Consider the following 16,816-nt stretch of genomic DNA (forward strand, 5'->3'; position numbering starts at 1 on the left):
TTTTAATGGGTAGTAGTGTATCTACCAATTTCCGTCCCATTCGGATATTTCCTTCATGGTGCGTCGTCCTTTTTTAATTTTTTTGTCTTTGAGTGTACTTTCTAATTATTCTCACACGGTCTACACGGTGGGATATTGGACAGTTAATCAACCTGAAATCTCGACAGCCTGTTCACACTGATCTCGTCCGAAAACTAGGCGTAGTTCTTGTCATTTACGCTGTCTGGGATTACGAGAGATGTACCACACATCTACGGCGTGTTAACGGAAGTTCCTGCGACGAATGTTTTCTTGGAAAGTAAGAAATAGTACCTAGTATTTCCTCACGCATTAAAGAAGCGTTGTTCTTATCGCCGAGTTTGGACAGCGAGTCCAAAAACATGTATACGTAGCCTATCTCGCAGTGCAGTGCGAGCACTCGGCTGAAATTTCCACATCGTTTTAGGACTAATGCTGTATGTCACAATGTAATCCCATCGTGTGGTGAACGTAGCACCAAACATTTACGTCCCAGTTCGTCGGTAAGGCCTTAGAGATAATCTTTTTCCGCAGCAGCAGGAATTAGTAGAGTCCTATATAAAGGAGACCACAGTACGGCAACTGTCAAGTTTCCGCCACCAGCCACAATGATGAAGAGTTTGGTGGTCGTCCTGCTGTCGGTTGCTGCAGTATGCGGTAAGAGATACACGGGCGTAGCAACAGAGCTACGCTGACCTTTCACCCTGGGGTAAGGTCGCGCAGTATCGAATGCGTTACCTTTTTCCAACAAATAATATTTACTTCACACTAAAAAATACTAAGATACGTTACTTAACAGAATTTCACAACACGATATCATAAGAATATATGTCCTTTGATTTTTTTTTTAGTATTTCGTCCTCCCTTTGCATTTTGGTCGTTGTAACTTATGAAGAGTTATATCGAACATGAAACTGTAATGTGTAAAAAAATCAATTTTTGGCAAAAAAGCTACAAATGGATCGTAAATGGTTATAAAACACGGTCTCGACAATCAGCTCGTATGGTTGCTCCTTGCTGAAACCTGCAACTGCTCGCTGCTAACTTGGGGAATAATGACTTTTCCTCAGCATTAGGCCTTCATGTCTTTTCATGAAGTCTTGGTTATTACGGTAGTAACGTTATCTACGATGGGGTCAGTATGAGGTAGTAGATAAGGTATAAGTCTCTCCTTAATCCATTTTTCATAATTTGATGAGTTCATGTCACCGTGATAATCTCCCGTTTTCTAGCCGTATTTAAGTCTTTCGCAGGCATTCAGTACAAAATCGTTCTCTCCTCCAGCATGGATGAAGATAATTCTGTCGCCTTTTGAGGCAGGTCTCATCAGACCTTGTAATAAGTTGTCATCGAGCAGTACGATACTGTGTCACAAGTGTTCATGTACACAGCTAGACAACGCTCACGTCTGTACTCTTGGCTTCTTGGTTCGTTTTGTCCTCATGCTAATTACTTCCAGGGGTAATTTTTCGTTATTTGACTCTTCTTCGACTTGAATCCTAGTTTAGCAAGAGTGTGTACAACTCTTAAGAAATCTTTAAACTCCGTAATATTTTCTTACGAATTTTCTTTAAAGCCAGTTGTCTTTTACCTGTAATATAGAAATTAATCACAACGTGGCGAACGACTTGGTCATTAAAACTGTCTAAAGTGGCCTCCCAAAATCCCAAAACCTGGGCCTTTCCTTATGAGACGCTGGAAATGCCGAGGTTTCAGCTGGCTGGACTGTTTCAGTTCTCCCTTCATTCGCCGGACGAACGTTAACGGCACAGCAGTTGCTTGAACCACTCGCTCCAATGTGGCTTTTAGTTTCAGTGGACCACCTAGCAAACATTCTTTTCACTTAACTGGCAGACATTTGCAATTGTTCGAGAGTTTGTCTATGAAGAACTTTCTTCTTTAAGTTGCTTTGTAGTGATGTCACTCTCTCCCAGAGCATTTATTGGCGGAGTGCTCCACCTGACACGATGGCAACCCGTCTTATGCACGTGATGATGATGATGATGATGTTTGGTTTGCGGGGCGCTCAACTGCGCGCTTATCAACGCCCGTACAAATTCCCAACCTTTTCTCAGCCCAATCTCGCCACTTTCATGAATTATGAGGACAACACAAACACCCAGTCATCTCGAGGCAGGTGAAAATCCCTGACCCCACCGGGAATCGAACCCGGGACCCCGTGCTCCGGAAGCGAGAACGCGACACCGAGACCACGAGCTCTGATGCACGTAACAGACTGACCAGGGTCAACTGCCCATCTTGCCTATGGTATCCATGTCTGTTTGCATGAACTGTGCAGATATGACAACTGATCCATATCAGAGGCACTGCATTGTGGTCATCTGTGACACGAATTTTTAACCGTAAGCCACCAAACGGTGCGTGACGGTGAACACCTTGTACAACTACTAGTCAGTACCTTTCCTATTCCACTCACAATTGGAACCACGGAAAAACGACTGCCTACATGCCTCCGTATGAGTCTAAATTCTGTTATCTTGTCTTTGCAGCCCTTACAGGTGACGTACGTTGGTGGAAGTAGAATCATTCTGCAGTTAGTGGCAAATGCCAGCGGTAAGCTTTGGCGAAATATGCGTCGTCTTCCTTCCAGGGATTCCCACTTGACTTCTCGGAGCATTTCGGTGATAGTCGCGTGATGATTAAACTTTTGAGACACCAGTCTTCTGACTGGTCTGATGTGGTCGAATTCCTTTCCTGTGATAAACTATTCATCTCAGAGTAGCACTTACAATCCACGTACTCAATTATCTGATGGATGTATTCCAATCTTTGTCTTCCTCTATGCCCTCCATAGCTCCCTCTAGCACCATTGAAGTCATTCCCTGATGTCCCAAGATATATCGTATCATCCTGTCCCTTCTCCTTGTCAGTGTTTTCTACATATTGCTTTTCTATTCCGCGCAGAAGCTCCTCATTTCTTACCTTATCAGTCCACCTAATTTTCAACAGTCACCTGTAGCACCACATCTCAAATGCTTCGATGCTCTTCTGTTCCAGTTCTCCCACAGTCCATGTTTCACTGCAATACAATGCTGTGTTCCAAACTTACATTCTCAGAAATTTCTTCCTCGAATAAAGGTCTATGTTTGGTACAAGACTTCTCTTGACCAGGATTGCCCTTTTTGGCATTGCTAGTCTGCTTTTGATATCCTCCTTGCTCCGTTCATCATTGGCTATTTTACTGCCTAGGTAGCAGAATTCCTTAACTTCACCTTCTTCGTGACCACCAATCTGGATGGTAAATTTCTCGCTATTCTCATTTATGCTACTTCTCATTACTTTTGTCTTTCTTCGATTTACTCTCAACCCACAAACTTTAATCATTAGACTGTTCATTCCATTCAGCAGACCATGTAATTCTTCTTCACTTTCACTGAGGATAGCAATCTCATCAGCGAATCGTATCATTGATATCCTTTCACCTTGAAGTCGACTGTTCCACTTCCTCACAACAGACCTTTCGTGCTCGTTAAAATTCATCTCTCTTTTCAGCGTTATTTCTATGTTTATTCGACGTGACTGTGTCAAGCAGCACGTCACGAATACTGCCTCTGCACTTTACAGGACCGGTTTTCCTAATTATCTGCTTTAATTTATATTTTTCTACGTTTAGAACAATGATGATGTCGATAATGATGATGTTTGGTTTGTGGGGCGCTCAGCTGCGCGGTTATTAGCGCCCGTACAAATCCCCAATCTATACTCAGTCCGATTTCGCCACTTTCGTGAATGAGGATGAAATGACGAGGACAACACAAACACCCAGTCCCCGAGCTGAGAAAACCTCCAATCCGGCCGGGAATCGAACCCCGGACCCCGTGAACCAACTCTAGCCATTAGACCACGAGCTGCGGATGTTTAGAACGAGCCACCATTCATACCAAATAGAAATTGTGCCTGAGTCATTTTGTATCCCCTCACTCCTTCCTGTATCCCGTACACTACTCAAATGGTTGCAGGTTGCTCCTCATGCGACAATCGTTTATGTATAGAGAGAACAAAGCTGTCGTACCACACATCCCCTGGGTACTCCCGACGAAAGACTTGTCCTTGATGAGCACTTGCCGTCCCAGGGCAACGTACTGGGTTCGATTACTTAAAAAGCGACTCAGACATCTGAAAACCTGTTCCGTATGCTCCGACCTTCATTAACAGGCTGCAGTGTAACACTGTCAAATACTTTCCGGAAATCTAGGAATATGCGATCTGTTTTTTGCCTTTCAACCGTTATTTCGGTGGTATACGTGAGAAACGGACTATCGGACGCTTTCTAAATTAGTGCTGATTTTTTGGACAGAAATTTTTGTTTCTGAAGGAAATTCATTACATTCGAACTCAGAATATGCTCAATAAATCTGCAGCAAACTTACGTTAACGATATTGGTCTGTAATGTTGCAGGTCCATTCTTTTACCGTTTTCATCTACGGGAGTCACTTGTGACTTTTTCCAGTCGCTTGGGAGACTGAGCTGGGCGAGAAATTCGCAATAAATGCAGCCTAACTAAGGGACCAATGCCGAACAGTACTATCTGTGGAACAGAAATGGGATTGCATCTGGACCTGGCGACTTACATGTTTTCGAATGTTTCGGTTGCTTGTCATCGTCAGGAATGCCTGTTCATATGTCCACCATATGCGACGATCACACGATGACGTGCCTGTACGACGTTTTTTTAAACGTGCAGTTTATCACTTCAGATTTTCTCCTGCTGTCTTCTATTGGCACAACAGACTGGTCGACGAATACTGAAGAGAGGCCTTCAACCCACTTAGTGATTTTACTTAGATGAGAATAAGGTGACAAGTGTGCTCTTGCTGTTTCAGCATGGCCGTACCCACGTTATGAGGAGGTCGTGCGTGACCCCAAAACCTCCGACCTCCTCTATGGCACCAACTCAGGAGCTCACACCGAGAACTGGTACTTCAGCACTCAAGCCTACGTGACGTCCATCATCATCCCGTCGCAGATCATGGACTTCTGCGGCACAGGTAGGCACTATCAGATCAGTTACTGACTTCTGCAAGTACTAAATCGATATTGGATCGACGGTACAGAGGTTAAGTGCCAGACTGTAGATCAAAGTTTTAGAGTTCGATATCTGGTCGGTCCTACAATTTTATCTCTCGCATGCAGAGTGCGGGAGGAACCATTGCTTAAACGTTGTAAATAGGCTAATCTTGTCTTTGTGATCCCTGCGGGAGCGAAACAAAGAGGGTTGTAGTATGTTCCCATATTGGTCACATAAAGTTGGTCCTCTAATTTTTTAAAGTATTGATATGATGAAATTACATTTTTCTGGAGACGTACTGAGTCACAAATTTATCGTCTACAAGAACAGAAACTGAAGCAATGAAGTACAGTTTGTGCCAGACAATGCCAGCGTGGTGTAGTGAACAGCACATCTGCCTAGTAAGGAAGAGACCCAGGTTTAAGTCCCAGCCATGGCACAAATTTTAATTCATTACTTCAGCTTCTATTCATATGGAAGATAAAGTTTTCAAGTATCCTTTCGTGGGAGAGTTTGTGTCTATCTTCAAGACTTTCTCACTTCATTTTTTTCTGCATCTCTGTCACGCACTCCCATGGATCAAAAAAACCTGTGACATTCGTGATGTTCTTCTTTGTATACATACAATATCCCCTGTTAGTCCTATCTGGTATAGATACCACGCACTTGGATAATATTGTAGGATGTAGCAGTTGTCTTTGTAGGCTGAGTGCATATCCTTAGTTTTCTAACATCGAACCGAAGTTTGGCATCTGCTTTGCCTAAAGACTAAGGTCATGTGATCATTCCATTTCATATCCTTACAAGCTGTTATACCCGGGCTTTTGTATGAGTTGAAAGATTCCGGCTGTAAAGTCATTGATGTGGTAGTCATAGGATACAACGGTTTTTCCGTTTTGTGAAGTCAAAATTTTCTTGCAAATCAGTTGTTACCTTGTTCATAGTCAACGTTTAACTGTAGTTCCTCGTCTAACTAAACGGATGAGTCAGATCAGTGATCAGAGAAAGACAAGGGCACTCCCCATGGAGCAGGACCATAGCCTGTAAAGCTTTGTGGTGTTTAAACAAACCTTCGACTTGGTAACAACTTTTGCCTTTATTCGCGCATGTAGTTAATTCAGAAGCAACACTCGTTATTCACTTTATTAACTTCAAAGGGCTAGAACTGAACCCATTTCTGAATGATCATTCTCTCTTTTTTCATTTACTATCTGTCTACGATGGCATACAGTCAGCTCCTGCTATTCATAAATTTAGTTGTATTATGTTCGCCTGTTCGGTGGACACAAATTGCTCTAAATGTAAAGTGAGTAAGGCCACAATATAAGTTGTCACCCATTTCAGAACTGGGAGATCATCGATGTTAGCAGTTTTACTGACAAGGGAACCTCCCCATCGCACCCCCCTCAGATTTAGTTATAAGTTGGCACAGTGGATAGGCCTTGATAAACTGAACACAGATCAATTGAGAAAACAGGAAGAAGTTGTGTGGAACTATGAAAAAATAAGCAAAATATACAAACTGAGTAGTCCATGGACTACATGAGCAACATCAAGGACAAAGTGAGCTCAGGAGCGCCGTGGTCCCGGTAGCGTGAGCAGCTGCAGAACGAGAGGTCCTTGGTTTAAGTCTTCCCTCGATTGAAAATTTTACTTTCTTTATTTTTGCATAGTTATTATCTGTCCGTTCGTTCATTGACGTCTCTGTTCACTGTAATAAGTTTAGTGTCTGTGTTTTGCGACCGCATCGCAAAACCGTGCGATTAGTAGACGAAAGGACGTGCCTCTCCAATGGGAACCGAAAACATTTGATCGCAAGGTCATAGGTCAACCGATTCCTCCACAGGAAAACACATCTGATACATTCTATACGACACTAGTGACGGCATGTGCGTCACATGACAGGAATATGTTGTCGACCCACCTAACTTGTACACTTGGCGAATGGGTAAAAAGATTCTTCTACCTTGCCCGATTTAGGTTTTCTTGTGGATGTGATAATCACTCCCAAAAAAGTGATGAAAACATAAGAGTTTCGTCACATAAACTGAAAATAAAAAATTAAACTTTTTCACTCGACGGAAGACTTGAACCAATGACTTTTCGTTCGGCAGCTGCTAACGTTACCACGAGACCACGGCGCTCCTGCCTCACCAGTCTCCTTGATGTTGCATATCTTCCCATAAGCTACTCAGTTTGTATATTTTGCTTATTTTTTCACAGTCCCACACAACTTCTTCCTGTTTTCTCAACTGATCTGTGTTCAGTTTTTCAAGGCCTATCCACTGTGCCAACTTATAACTAAATCTGAGGGGGGTGCGATGGGGAGGTTCCCTTGTGAGCTTCACTTCTGAGCTTCTCTCGATTTCAGTTTATAAGAAATACTGAGACTGCCATGGGCTACTGGCTGCTAGATTCACTTTTTTTGAAGTACTAAAGTTCCAAATATATTTATTGTATCCGTTGATTTAGAAGTCGACTTGTAACATCCTAACCACCATCATGAAACAACAATTCGAAAATCAGTTGTTGGACCGAGTAAACATCGTAGGCATTAACAAATTACGTTGAACCTTTACATTAGCGATGTAATCCAAGAAATGCGACGGTTAGAACTATGTCTGAACGATGGTGTGCTTGAAGTCTGCAAAATCTACTTGCTGGATCGTCATTGCATAATACGCCGAGTTAGAATAATGCAACGAAAGCAGTTACTTGACTACGATACGCTATGACTACTTCATCGACTTTTCATCATCAACGTGTGCGTTACTAATGCGCATAAAAATTTACCATACTATCTCACATGTCTCCGCTGTCTATTGTACAGAGAGACAGGCAAACAACTCTTCTTCATTTTCTATTGGGGTTTTGTACAGGAATGACTTCATATAACACCACAAACAAAAAAATCCCACTTGTATAAGACAGCTGTGTATTGTTTTCCGTAGTATCACACCAGCGTCCGTGCAGAAACATAATCATTTTACAAACAGATGCGTGACACGCATTTTTCATTTAACACCCCATACCGTCAAACATATTCAGTTGCGACATTAGTTCTTTAATTGTCAACATTGAACTTAGGATCTTCTACCGCCTCTGTATACGTTTTGAGACGCTCTGTATGCGAAAAATACACTGTGTGTCGTAAAGTGCCTTGAACCGTAACTCCCGCTGCAGTTGGATGTTTAGGGATGTTGGAAAACAAAGGTATACTATCACCAATTGCGTCAAGCCTAGGAAATGCACTATGGCCTGAAAATGACTTTCGTTATGCAACAGCTATTATTTCTTATAACACGTGTGTCATAACGAACGTAATGACAGAACAGACTAATGACCCTCATCTACATGGTGGATAATGCAGTCCGTTCCGTTGAAGCAGGAATCCAGGATCATTCTCCCAGTTCTTCCTCGTGCGTCCAGTCGGTTTGCAGAGCAAAGCTTTGTTCACTAGAATTTTGCGTTCCAGTCATAAAAGATGTTCGTACAAACTCCCTTTTTGTACTGTCTTCTTTTCATGTATTACAATATCCTTAATTGCTGATGCCTTGAATTCTTAGTTGAATTTTAAGAATATATGCAAACGTTCTTGTTTGGGATTTAATTTTTGCTCTTTCAATAGCTCTCGTCTTTCTGTTGGTAGCCGAATTCTCGCAACTACTCAACAACATTGGCACTGCAATCAGTCTTGAATGTTTTCAGATCCCTGTTTATAGCGCCACACAAAAATTGGAATTTATTTATTCTCGGGTATTCATCTTGAGAAAAGCTCCGAAATCGATGATGACACAATAAAACGATACTGAAAAACTGATTTTGCAGTCAGAGAGAAATTTATTACTAGTCTCAACTCATCATACGCTGTGTTTCAACGTTCCACCGACGTTGGAAAGTTTAAGTAATAATAATAATTTCGTGGGGCTCAGCGCCTGATGCCATGCCAGTATTACAACGGGACGCCACTTCCTCTCCTAGTGTGTCCCTAAGCTAGCGCAGAATCCTACCGGGGAATGGAGCCTACAGTGAAACATGAGACCCGAACCACGTGCTCTGGCAACTTTTCTCATCACTCAGAAGTGAATGTAATGTTAAAGTCAGAAAGAAAAATTCCCCTTGTTCATCGCAGATTCGACGCGTAACATCTCGATTTCGCACCACCAGACTACCTGACTTGACTCCTGTTCAAATAAATAAAAAAACCGTTGTAAATAGTTTAGTTTGCTAAGATGTTGCATTGTGTTATTGTCAAATACAATCTTTGAAAAGACTAGATATTGTAATGGTAAAGTTAATTGCTGTTGAAAGCTGTTGTTTCAGAGTTGTGGAATGGCACCTTTAAGTTGTAAACTGAATTGAATTGTCGATTACTGGATGATCAGTTGCAGGCCAGTATCTTTGCATGTGAGTAAGTCCTCTTCAAAAATTAAATTATTTTTAAAACAGTACTGCTAATTCTAAAGTATTTCACATTGCTTGCCCAGTCTTTGCAGCAATAAATACCCACCATTTTTACGGATAGATAAGTAACCTTTTAAGCATTTTGGCTCACTTTTCAAGAAAAAAATTGTGGACCATAGATGCAATAAACTTATCGATAATTAACCACACGCCGTGAAAACAGTGATATGAATATTTTAATAACCGTATTATGTTGGATCATAGTAACGTTATTTCAGAGGCTTGGTGGATTTTAATACCTCGCAAAGTAACTGATAAACTGATTTTGTTCTGTTTTATCGAGATATTTGTGTCGACATACCTTGACATTCAGAAGGAAATTGCCGATAAGCTAGTAAGGAATCGTCGCCCTTTATTTGGTAATATTGCTGTAACGAACATAAAAGTTGCAAAATTTTTCTGTAACATGTCGCTAGTTTCGTCCTTGGAAGGCCAATGCTACTTGCAGGCGATGTTTAAGCCCTCTTACACAAATATATTCTGTTGTCTCTGGCGAAAAGTTTCCGAATACTGTGCGTTTTTAGCGGACAAAAGGCAAGTTATTTGATTATAAGTTACCGGTGTAGCAGTTTCTATCGATTTTGTGGCATTTTTATTCTTGTGCAACGAAACCTGCTTACAAAAGGAAAGAGAAAGTCTTGAAGGTGAGTTATTACACAAACGTGTTCGCGAACTCTTACTTGGACATTGCAAATAGGCTTATCTTTTGTGGGAAGAGAAAGACTGACTGACTATTGGCTGGGCAACAAGTCCTGAAAAAAAAAGAAGAAATCAGCTCTTGTGTCAGTGAATGATGTACAGTGTGGCAGTTTTGGTCCCTAGCGAGAGTATGCGCCAAAAGGAAAGATGTAGGCATTGCCCTCGGGGGTGTTCGACTGTAAAATGTGGAAACTGTGGAACTGTTCTGTGCTTTCCAGAAAAAAAGGATTGTTTTGAAGACATTTCGTATGAAATAACATAAAATGCATCAGTTCTTTCGGCCACAATACTGTAGTATTTAAATTGTAGCACCCATGCGCCTTATGTGGGTAATGGTTCTTACAGGCAGCTTACTGTGTTTTGAAAAAAAAAATGCGTCTAAAATTGAAACTTCCTGGCAGATTAAAACTGTGTGCCAGACCGAAACTCGGACTCGACACCTTTGCCTTTCGCGGGCAGGTGCTCTACCGACTTTTCCTTCCGTTGTATCACAGCCAGCTCTCTGACCGAACGCGCTGAGCTACCGTGCCGGCGACTGAGCTACACAAGCTATTGGCGGATGTAGAGCTGTGAGGACGGGTCGTGGGTCGTGCTTGGGCCGCACTGTCGCCGGCACGGTAGCTCAGCGCGTTCAAATGGCTCTGAGCACTATGGGACTTAACTACTGAGGTCATCAGTCCCCTAGAACTTAGAACTACTTAAACTTAACTAACCTAAGGACATCACACACATCCATGCCCGAGGCAGGATTCGAACCTGCGACCGTAGCGGTCACGCGGTTCCAAACTGACGCGCTTAGAACCGCACGGCCACACCGGCCGGCTCAGCGCGTTCGGTCAGAGGGTTAGCTGCCCTGTGTAATAAGAAAAATGAGTTCACCGATAAACAACAAACCAAAAGGGGTGTCTTACGACGTCCGCCCCGGGCAGATACAACGAACGAAAGCGAAAAAAATGAAATTAAAAAAAAAGTCGGTAGAGCACTTTCCCGCGAAAGGAAAAAGTAGAAAGGCGAAAGGCAGAAAATCCTACGAAATTTTGGGCTTATGTCAAAGTGGTAGGTGGATCAAAACAAAATGTCCAGACACTCTGTGACCAAAATGGTACTGAAACAGAGGATGACAGACTAAAGGCCAAAATACTAAATGTCTTTTTCCAAAGCTGTTTCACAGAGGAAGACTGCACTGTAGTTCCTTCTCTAGATTGTCGCACAGATGACAATATGGTAGATATCGAAATAGACGACAGAGGGATAGAGAAACAATTAAACTCGCTCAAAAGAGGAAAGGCCGCGGGACCTGATGGGATACCAGTTCGATTTTCAACAGAGTACGCGAAGGAACTTGCCCCCCTTCTCGCAGCGGTGTACTGTAGGTCTCTAGAAGAGCGTAGCGTTCCAAAGGACTGGAAAAGGTCACAGGTCATCCCCGTTTTCAAGAATGGACGTCGAACAGATGTGCAGCACTATAGACCTATATCTCTAACGTCTATCAATTGTAGAATTTTGTAACACGTATTATGTTCGAGTATAATGACTTTTCTGGAGACTAGAAATCTACTCTGTAGGAATCAGCATGGGTTTCGAAAACGACGATCTTGTGAAACCCAGCTCGTGCTATTCGTCCACGAGACTCAGAGGGCCATAGACACGGGTTCCCAGGTAGATGCCGTGTTTCTTGACTTCCGCAAGGCGTTCGATACAGTTCCCCACAGTCGTTTAATGAACAAAGTAAGAGCATATGGACTATCAGACCAATTGTGTGATTGGATTGAAGAGTTCCTAGATAACAGAACGCAGCATGTCATTCTCAATGGAGAGAAATCTTCCGAAGTATGAGTGATTTCAGGTGTGCCACAGGGGAGTGTCGTAGCATCGTTGCTATTCACAATATACATAAATGACCTTGTGGATGGCATCGGAAGTTCACTGAGGCTTTTTGCGGATGATGCTGTAGCACATCGAGAGGTTGTAACAATGGAAAATTGTGCTGAAATGCAGGAGGATCTGCAGCGAATTGACGCAAGGTGCAGGGAATGGAAATTGAATCTCAATGTAGACAAGTGTAATGTGCTGCGAATACATAGAAAGAAAGATCCCTTATCATTCAGCTACAATATAGCAGGTCAGCAACTGGAAGCAGTTAATTCCATAAATTATCTGGGAGTACGAATTAGGAGTGATTTAAAATGGAATGATCAGATAAAGTTGATCGTCGGTAAAGCAGATGCCAGACTGAGATTCATTGGAAGAATCCTAAGGAAATGCAATCCGAAAACAAAGGAAGTAGGTTACTGTACGCTTGTTCGCCCACTGCTTGAATACTGCTCAGCAGTGTAGGATCCGTACCAGGTAGGGGTGATAGAAGAGATAGAGAAGATCCAACGGAGAGCAGTGCGCTTCGTTACAGGATCATTTATTAATCGCGAAAGCGTTACGGAGATGATAGATAAACTCCAGTGGAAGACTCTGCAGGAGAGACGCTCAGTAGCTCGGTACGGGCTTTTGCTGAAGTTTCGAGAACATACCTTCACCGAGGAGTCAAGCAGTATGTTGCTCCCTCCTACATATATGTCGCGAAGAGACCATGAGGATAAAATCAGAGAGATAAAAGCCCACACAATTCTTCTTTCCACGAACAATACGAGACTGGAATAGGTTCAAATGGCTCTGAGCACTGTGGGACTTGAGATCTATGGTCATCAGTCCCCTAGAACTTAGAACTACTTAAACCTAACTAACCTAAGGACATCACACAACACCCAGTCATCACGAGGCAGAGAAAATCCCTGACCCCGCCGGGAATCGAACCCGGGAACCCGGGCGCGGGAAGCGAGAACGCTACCGCACGACCACGAGCTGCGGACAGACTGGAATAGAAGGGAGAACCGATAGAGGTACTCAAGGTACCCTCCGCTACACACAATCAGGTGGCTTGCGGAGTATGGATGTAGATGTAGATGGCAAAGGTCCCGTGTTCGAGTCTCGGTGCGGCATTTAGTTTTGATCTGCCAGGAAGTTTCGTATCAACGCACACTCCGCTGCACAGTGAAAATTTCATTCTGGCATGTCAAATTGTTCACATTACCATATACTTCTATTTAAGTAGTTATATGAACGTGTGGTGTCGGATCTTTCGGACTCCATTTTCACTCGTCGCTGCTGATTCCGCATAAAGTGCCGATGCAGCTGATGTCATTAGTTTCCTCTCTTTTCTTTCCTTCCCCGCCATCCCCTCCCTCTTCAATCACATAATAGTTTAAGTAATTTAATATATTTTCTTCGCAATATTTCTGTGTGGACCAAATAAAGTGTTAAGTTTTCTTCTCGGAATAGGCATTCTTCCAACAACGAGATTTTTGTGTTGTAAGGACGTCGATGACCAAGCTGTAGAGCACTTTAAGTCCAAAATCATCATCAATATTGATGTTAAAAAGGCACTCGTCTCTCTCCTCCTGTTTTTTGAGTCCATCTGGGGATATTATTACCACATTGCGAGGAATCATCAATATATATAACTGTTCAAAACTGATTCCGATACATCTCCAGCTCATAGCTTTCCTTGTTGTTTCTGTTGACAGACCCAATGAAGAATGGAACGTACCAGGAGGAGGTTGTCCTTAACCTGCACGAGTGGAAACTCTCGACGTCCAGGACGGAAACGTACTTGGTGGCATCCGGCTCCTTCAAAGGCACCGTCAGCTTCGGCCAGGAGATCGACATCCCGCTGCGGAACGAGACGCTGGGTCGCGCGCCCCGAGTCGGCCAGTTCTATAGCAGCACCAGCGGCTACCGGTACACGCTCGACATCGTCTTCAAGACGGCCGGCGTCTACCCGTGGTACACGACGAGGGCGCTCTCCACCTACTCCTTCGTCAGTTCGTCGACGAATCTACCCGGAATTGCTATCGGTCTGTCGTACGCCATCTAAGAAGTTGTGTCAAACGAGCCCGTCGCCGTGGTCAGATACGACACTCTACTGTCGTAGTTGCTCGTAGACTTCGCCGTTTTTCACTATTTATGCTGTTGCTGTAGTTCATTTTTTAAACAATATAGCCAGCTGACTCACAGATAAAAGCGTTTGCTGTCTAATTCTGCATATCGTCTTCAATTTATTACTGAAAATGTCTGATAATAAACTGACGCTGAGATGGAGACCTATTCAGGAAACATTTTTTTGTAAGCAGTGAGTCAGATGGCCATTTTGTTTGTAGTAACAGCTTCTTAAGTAAACTCCAGTCTGTGTTTGAAGGAAAACTATTAGATTTCATTTCCAATTGTACTACGTATTGCATTAAATATTTGTTTATCAAAACTCTTGTTTTATTATATAAGAGTCAATCGACAGCAACTTTCGCCAAAGTGGAACATAAACACGCAAACAGCTACATCAGAGATGTTCACTGAAGATGATAGTGCACATATTTTACTGAATTCCCACAGTGCATCTTAAACAACGATTAACTACACCTGCCCACCGTTGTAGTAGTTGGAGTCTTATTCTGTACTTCCTCTTGTAAGTGTACGAAGAGTATGACAATTATTTATTTGCAATGGCTTTAGATTTACGATAAATCTGCCGTATAATTAAATTTATACTGGACGGTAAACTAGCATAAAACTACATTTAATACAGTTAGACTGAAGAATTACCGGCAATTGTTAATTTACAGCATGTTGAAGTAAATTATGAAATACAGTTATCAGAAGGGTCTTACACAATATTGACAGTTTATGTACTGAATGGAACTTCTCTTTAAATTTCTACGAACGCGAGATAATGCCCACAATAGGTAGAAGAATCCGATAGTATACCGATTTTGAAATGATATCTCTCACAGTATCAGAGAACTGAATTATGTCTCTGGCTTCAAAAGACGCCCAATGACCTATTACAACAGAGCACGCTCCACTTGTCATTACTACTATTGTTACTACTATTATTTTGCTTTAATTACTAGCGGTACCACCGCTGCATTATTAATGGAAAATGGAAATGCCGTGTGGCTAGGGCCTCCCGTCTGTAGACCGTTCGTCTGGTTTAAGTCTTTCGAGTTGACGCCATTCGGCGACTTGCGTGTCGATGGGGATGAAATGATGATGATAAAGACAACACAATATCCAGACCCTGAGAGGAGAAAATTCCGACGCAACCGGGAATCGAGCCCGGGCCGTTAGGTATGACATTCCGTCGCGCTGACCACTCATATATATATATATATATATATATATATACGTATCTGGAGTGCACTATTACACAGAAAAATTACTGTACGTAATCATAATATGAAGTACAATCAAATGACGAGCACAAACCTAATTTTTTCTGTCTACTTTTCGACCTAATACACTGAATATGTTTAATATCATCTTTACAGCTCTATGTGTTCACAAATCTGCCCTTCGTTCATAAAAATGAATACTAAACATGTTACAGATGATGACCAGTCACTTGTTCACAAAACTCTATTAAGTTTATACAAAAATCACTACAAAATATGTTCTAGTCGCTTTTCAGTCATCTTCATCCACTTCCGTTGTACGCTACGTCAGTAGCTGTTTTTTTTTCTTTTGAGTCAAAAGTCTTATATCTGGTTTGATGCAGCCCGCCACGAATTCTGTTTTTCAGAAAGTCTGATGGCATATCGCCAATTTCATACGTTCTAATTCTACATATCAACGTGAATAGTTTTTTTGCCACTTCTCGACGGAATGTTATCTGTCCCTTGTGCCTTATTTGATCTTAAGTTTTCCAAAGCTCTTTTCAATTCTGTTACTAATAATGGATTCTCCATCTGTTTCCTGTTGACTCCTGTTTCTTCTTCTACCACGTCTTCAGACAAGTTCTACCACACACAGAGGCCATCAGTGTACCCTTTCCATTTATACGCTCTCTCTCCTTTGCACTTAATAGTGGAATTCTTATTGCGTTCTTAATGTCATCACTTTTGCTTTTAATTTCGCCGAAGGCTGTTGTAACATTCCTATATCCTGGATCAGTCCTTTCGATAATCATATCTTTTTCGATTTATTCACGTTGTTCATGCAGCCATTTCGCTTTAGCTTCCCTGCACTTTCTATCTATGTCATTCCTAAAGGACTTTTATTTCTGTGTTCCAGAATTTCCCTGAATATTTTCGTACCTCCTTCTTTCGTCGATCAACTGAAGTATTTCTTCTGTTACATATGTTTTCCCCACGGTTTCCATCTTCGTACCTATACTTTTCTTTCCAACTTCTGCGATTGCTTTTTTCAGAGATGTCCATTCCTCTTTAACTGAAATGCCTCCTGAGCTATTCATTATCACAGTAACTATAGCCTCAGAGATCTTCAAGAGTATCTCTTCATACCTTAGTGTTTCCGTATCCCACTTCTTTGCGCGTTGATTCTTTATTATACCCCTCACCCTCCAACCACATTCCAAATACCCACGACTATTGGATTTTCATTTTTCTTTCAGTATCGTCATATACTTTCTCTGTTTCTTCCTCTTCTGCTTACGAAGTCGGCATGTATATCTGAACAACTTAAATTGGAAGTAACACATAGAAAATGTTGTGGGGAAGGCTATCCAAAGACAGCGTTTCATTGGCAGGACACTTAGAATA

At 42.1% G+C, this 16,816-nt stretch overlaps 2 protein-coding genes across 2 annotated transcripts in view; one reads left to right on the top strand and one right to left on the bottom strand.

The window, feature by feature from the left end:
• Nucleotides 1-16,816, bottom strand: part of LOC126458343 (adenylyl cyclase 78C-like) — a 788,789-nt gene that overhangs the window by 217,328 nt on the left and 554,645 nt on the right. The window lies entirely within an intron of this gene.
• On the top strand, nucleotides 619-14,523 carry LOC126458346 (uncharacterized). The gene is made up of 3 exons (XM_050095312.1): nucleotides 619-675; nucleotides 4,864-5,028; nucleotides 13,790-14,523. Exons 1-3 carry the CDS (start codon nucleotides 627-629, stop codon nucleotides 14,137-14,139), a joined length of 564 nt encoding a protein of 187 aa, XP_049951269.1. The 5' UTR covers nucleotides 619-626; the 3' UTR covers nucleotides 14,140-14,523.

The sequence above is a fragment of the Schistocerca serialis genome, chromosome 2, assembly GCF_023864345.2.
Source record: "Schistocerca serialis cubense isolate TAMUIC-IGC-003099 chromosome 2, iqSchSeri2.2, whole genome shotgun sequence".
In the NCBI taxonomy this organism is placed as follows: domain Eukaryota; kingdom Metazoa; phylum Arthropoda; class Insecta; order Orthoptera; family Acrididae; genus Schistocerca; species Schistocerca serialis.

What these genes read in the sequence shown, in the direction of transcription:
- LOC126458346 (XM_050095312.1), top strand. Translation starts at nt 627, where the DNA reads ATGATGAAGAGTTTGGTGGTCGTCCTGCTGTCGGTTGCTGCAGTATGC. An exon ending in GTCGGTTGCTGCAGTATGCG is followed by an intron (nt 676 to 4,863) that starts GTAAGAGATACA and finishes TTGCTGTTTCAG; the next exon opens with CATGGCCGTACCCACGTTAT. An exon ending in CATGGACTTCTGCGGCACAG is followed by an intron (nt 5,029 to 13,789) that starts GTAGGCACTATC and finishes TTCTGTTGACAG; the next exon opens with ACCCAATGAAGAATGGAACG.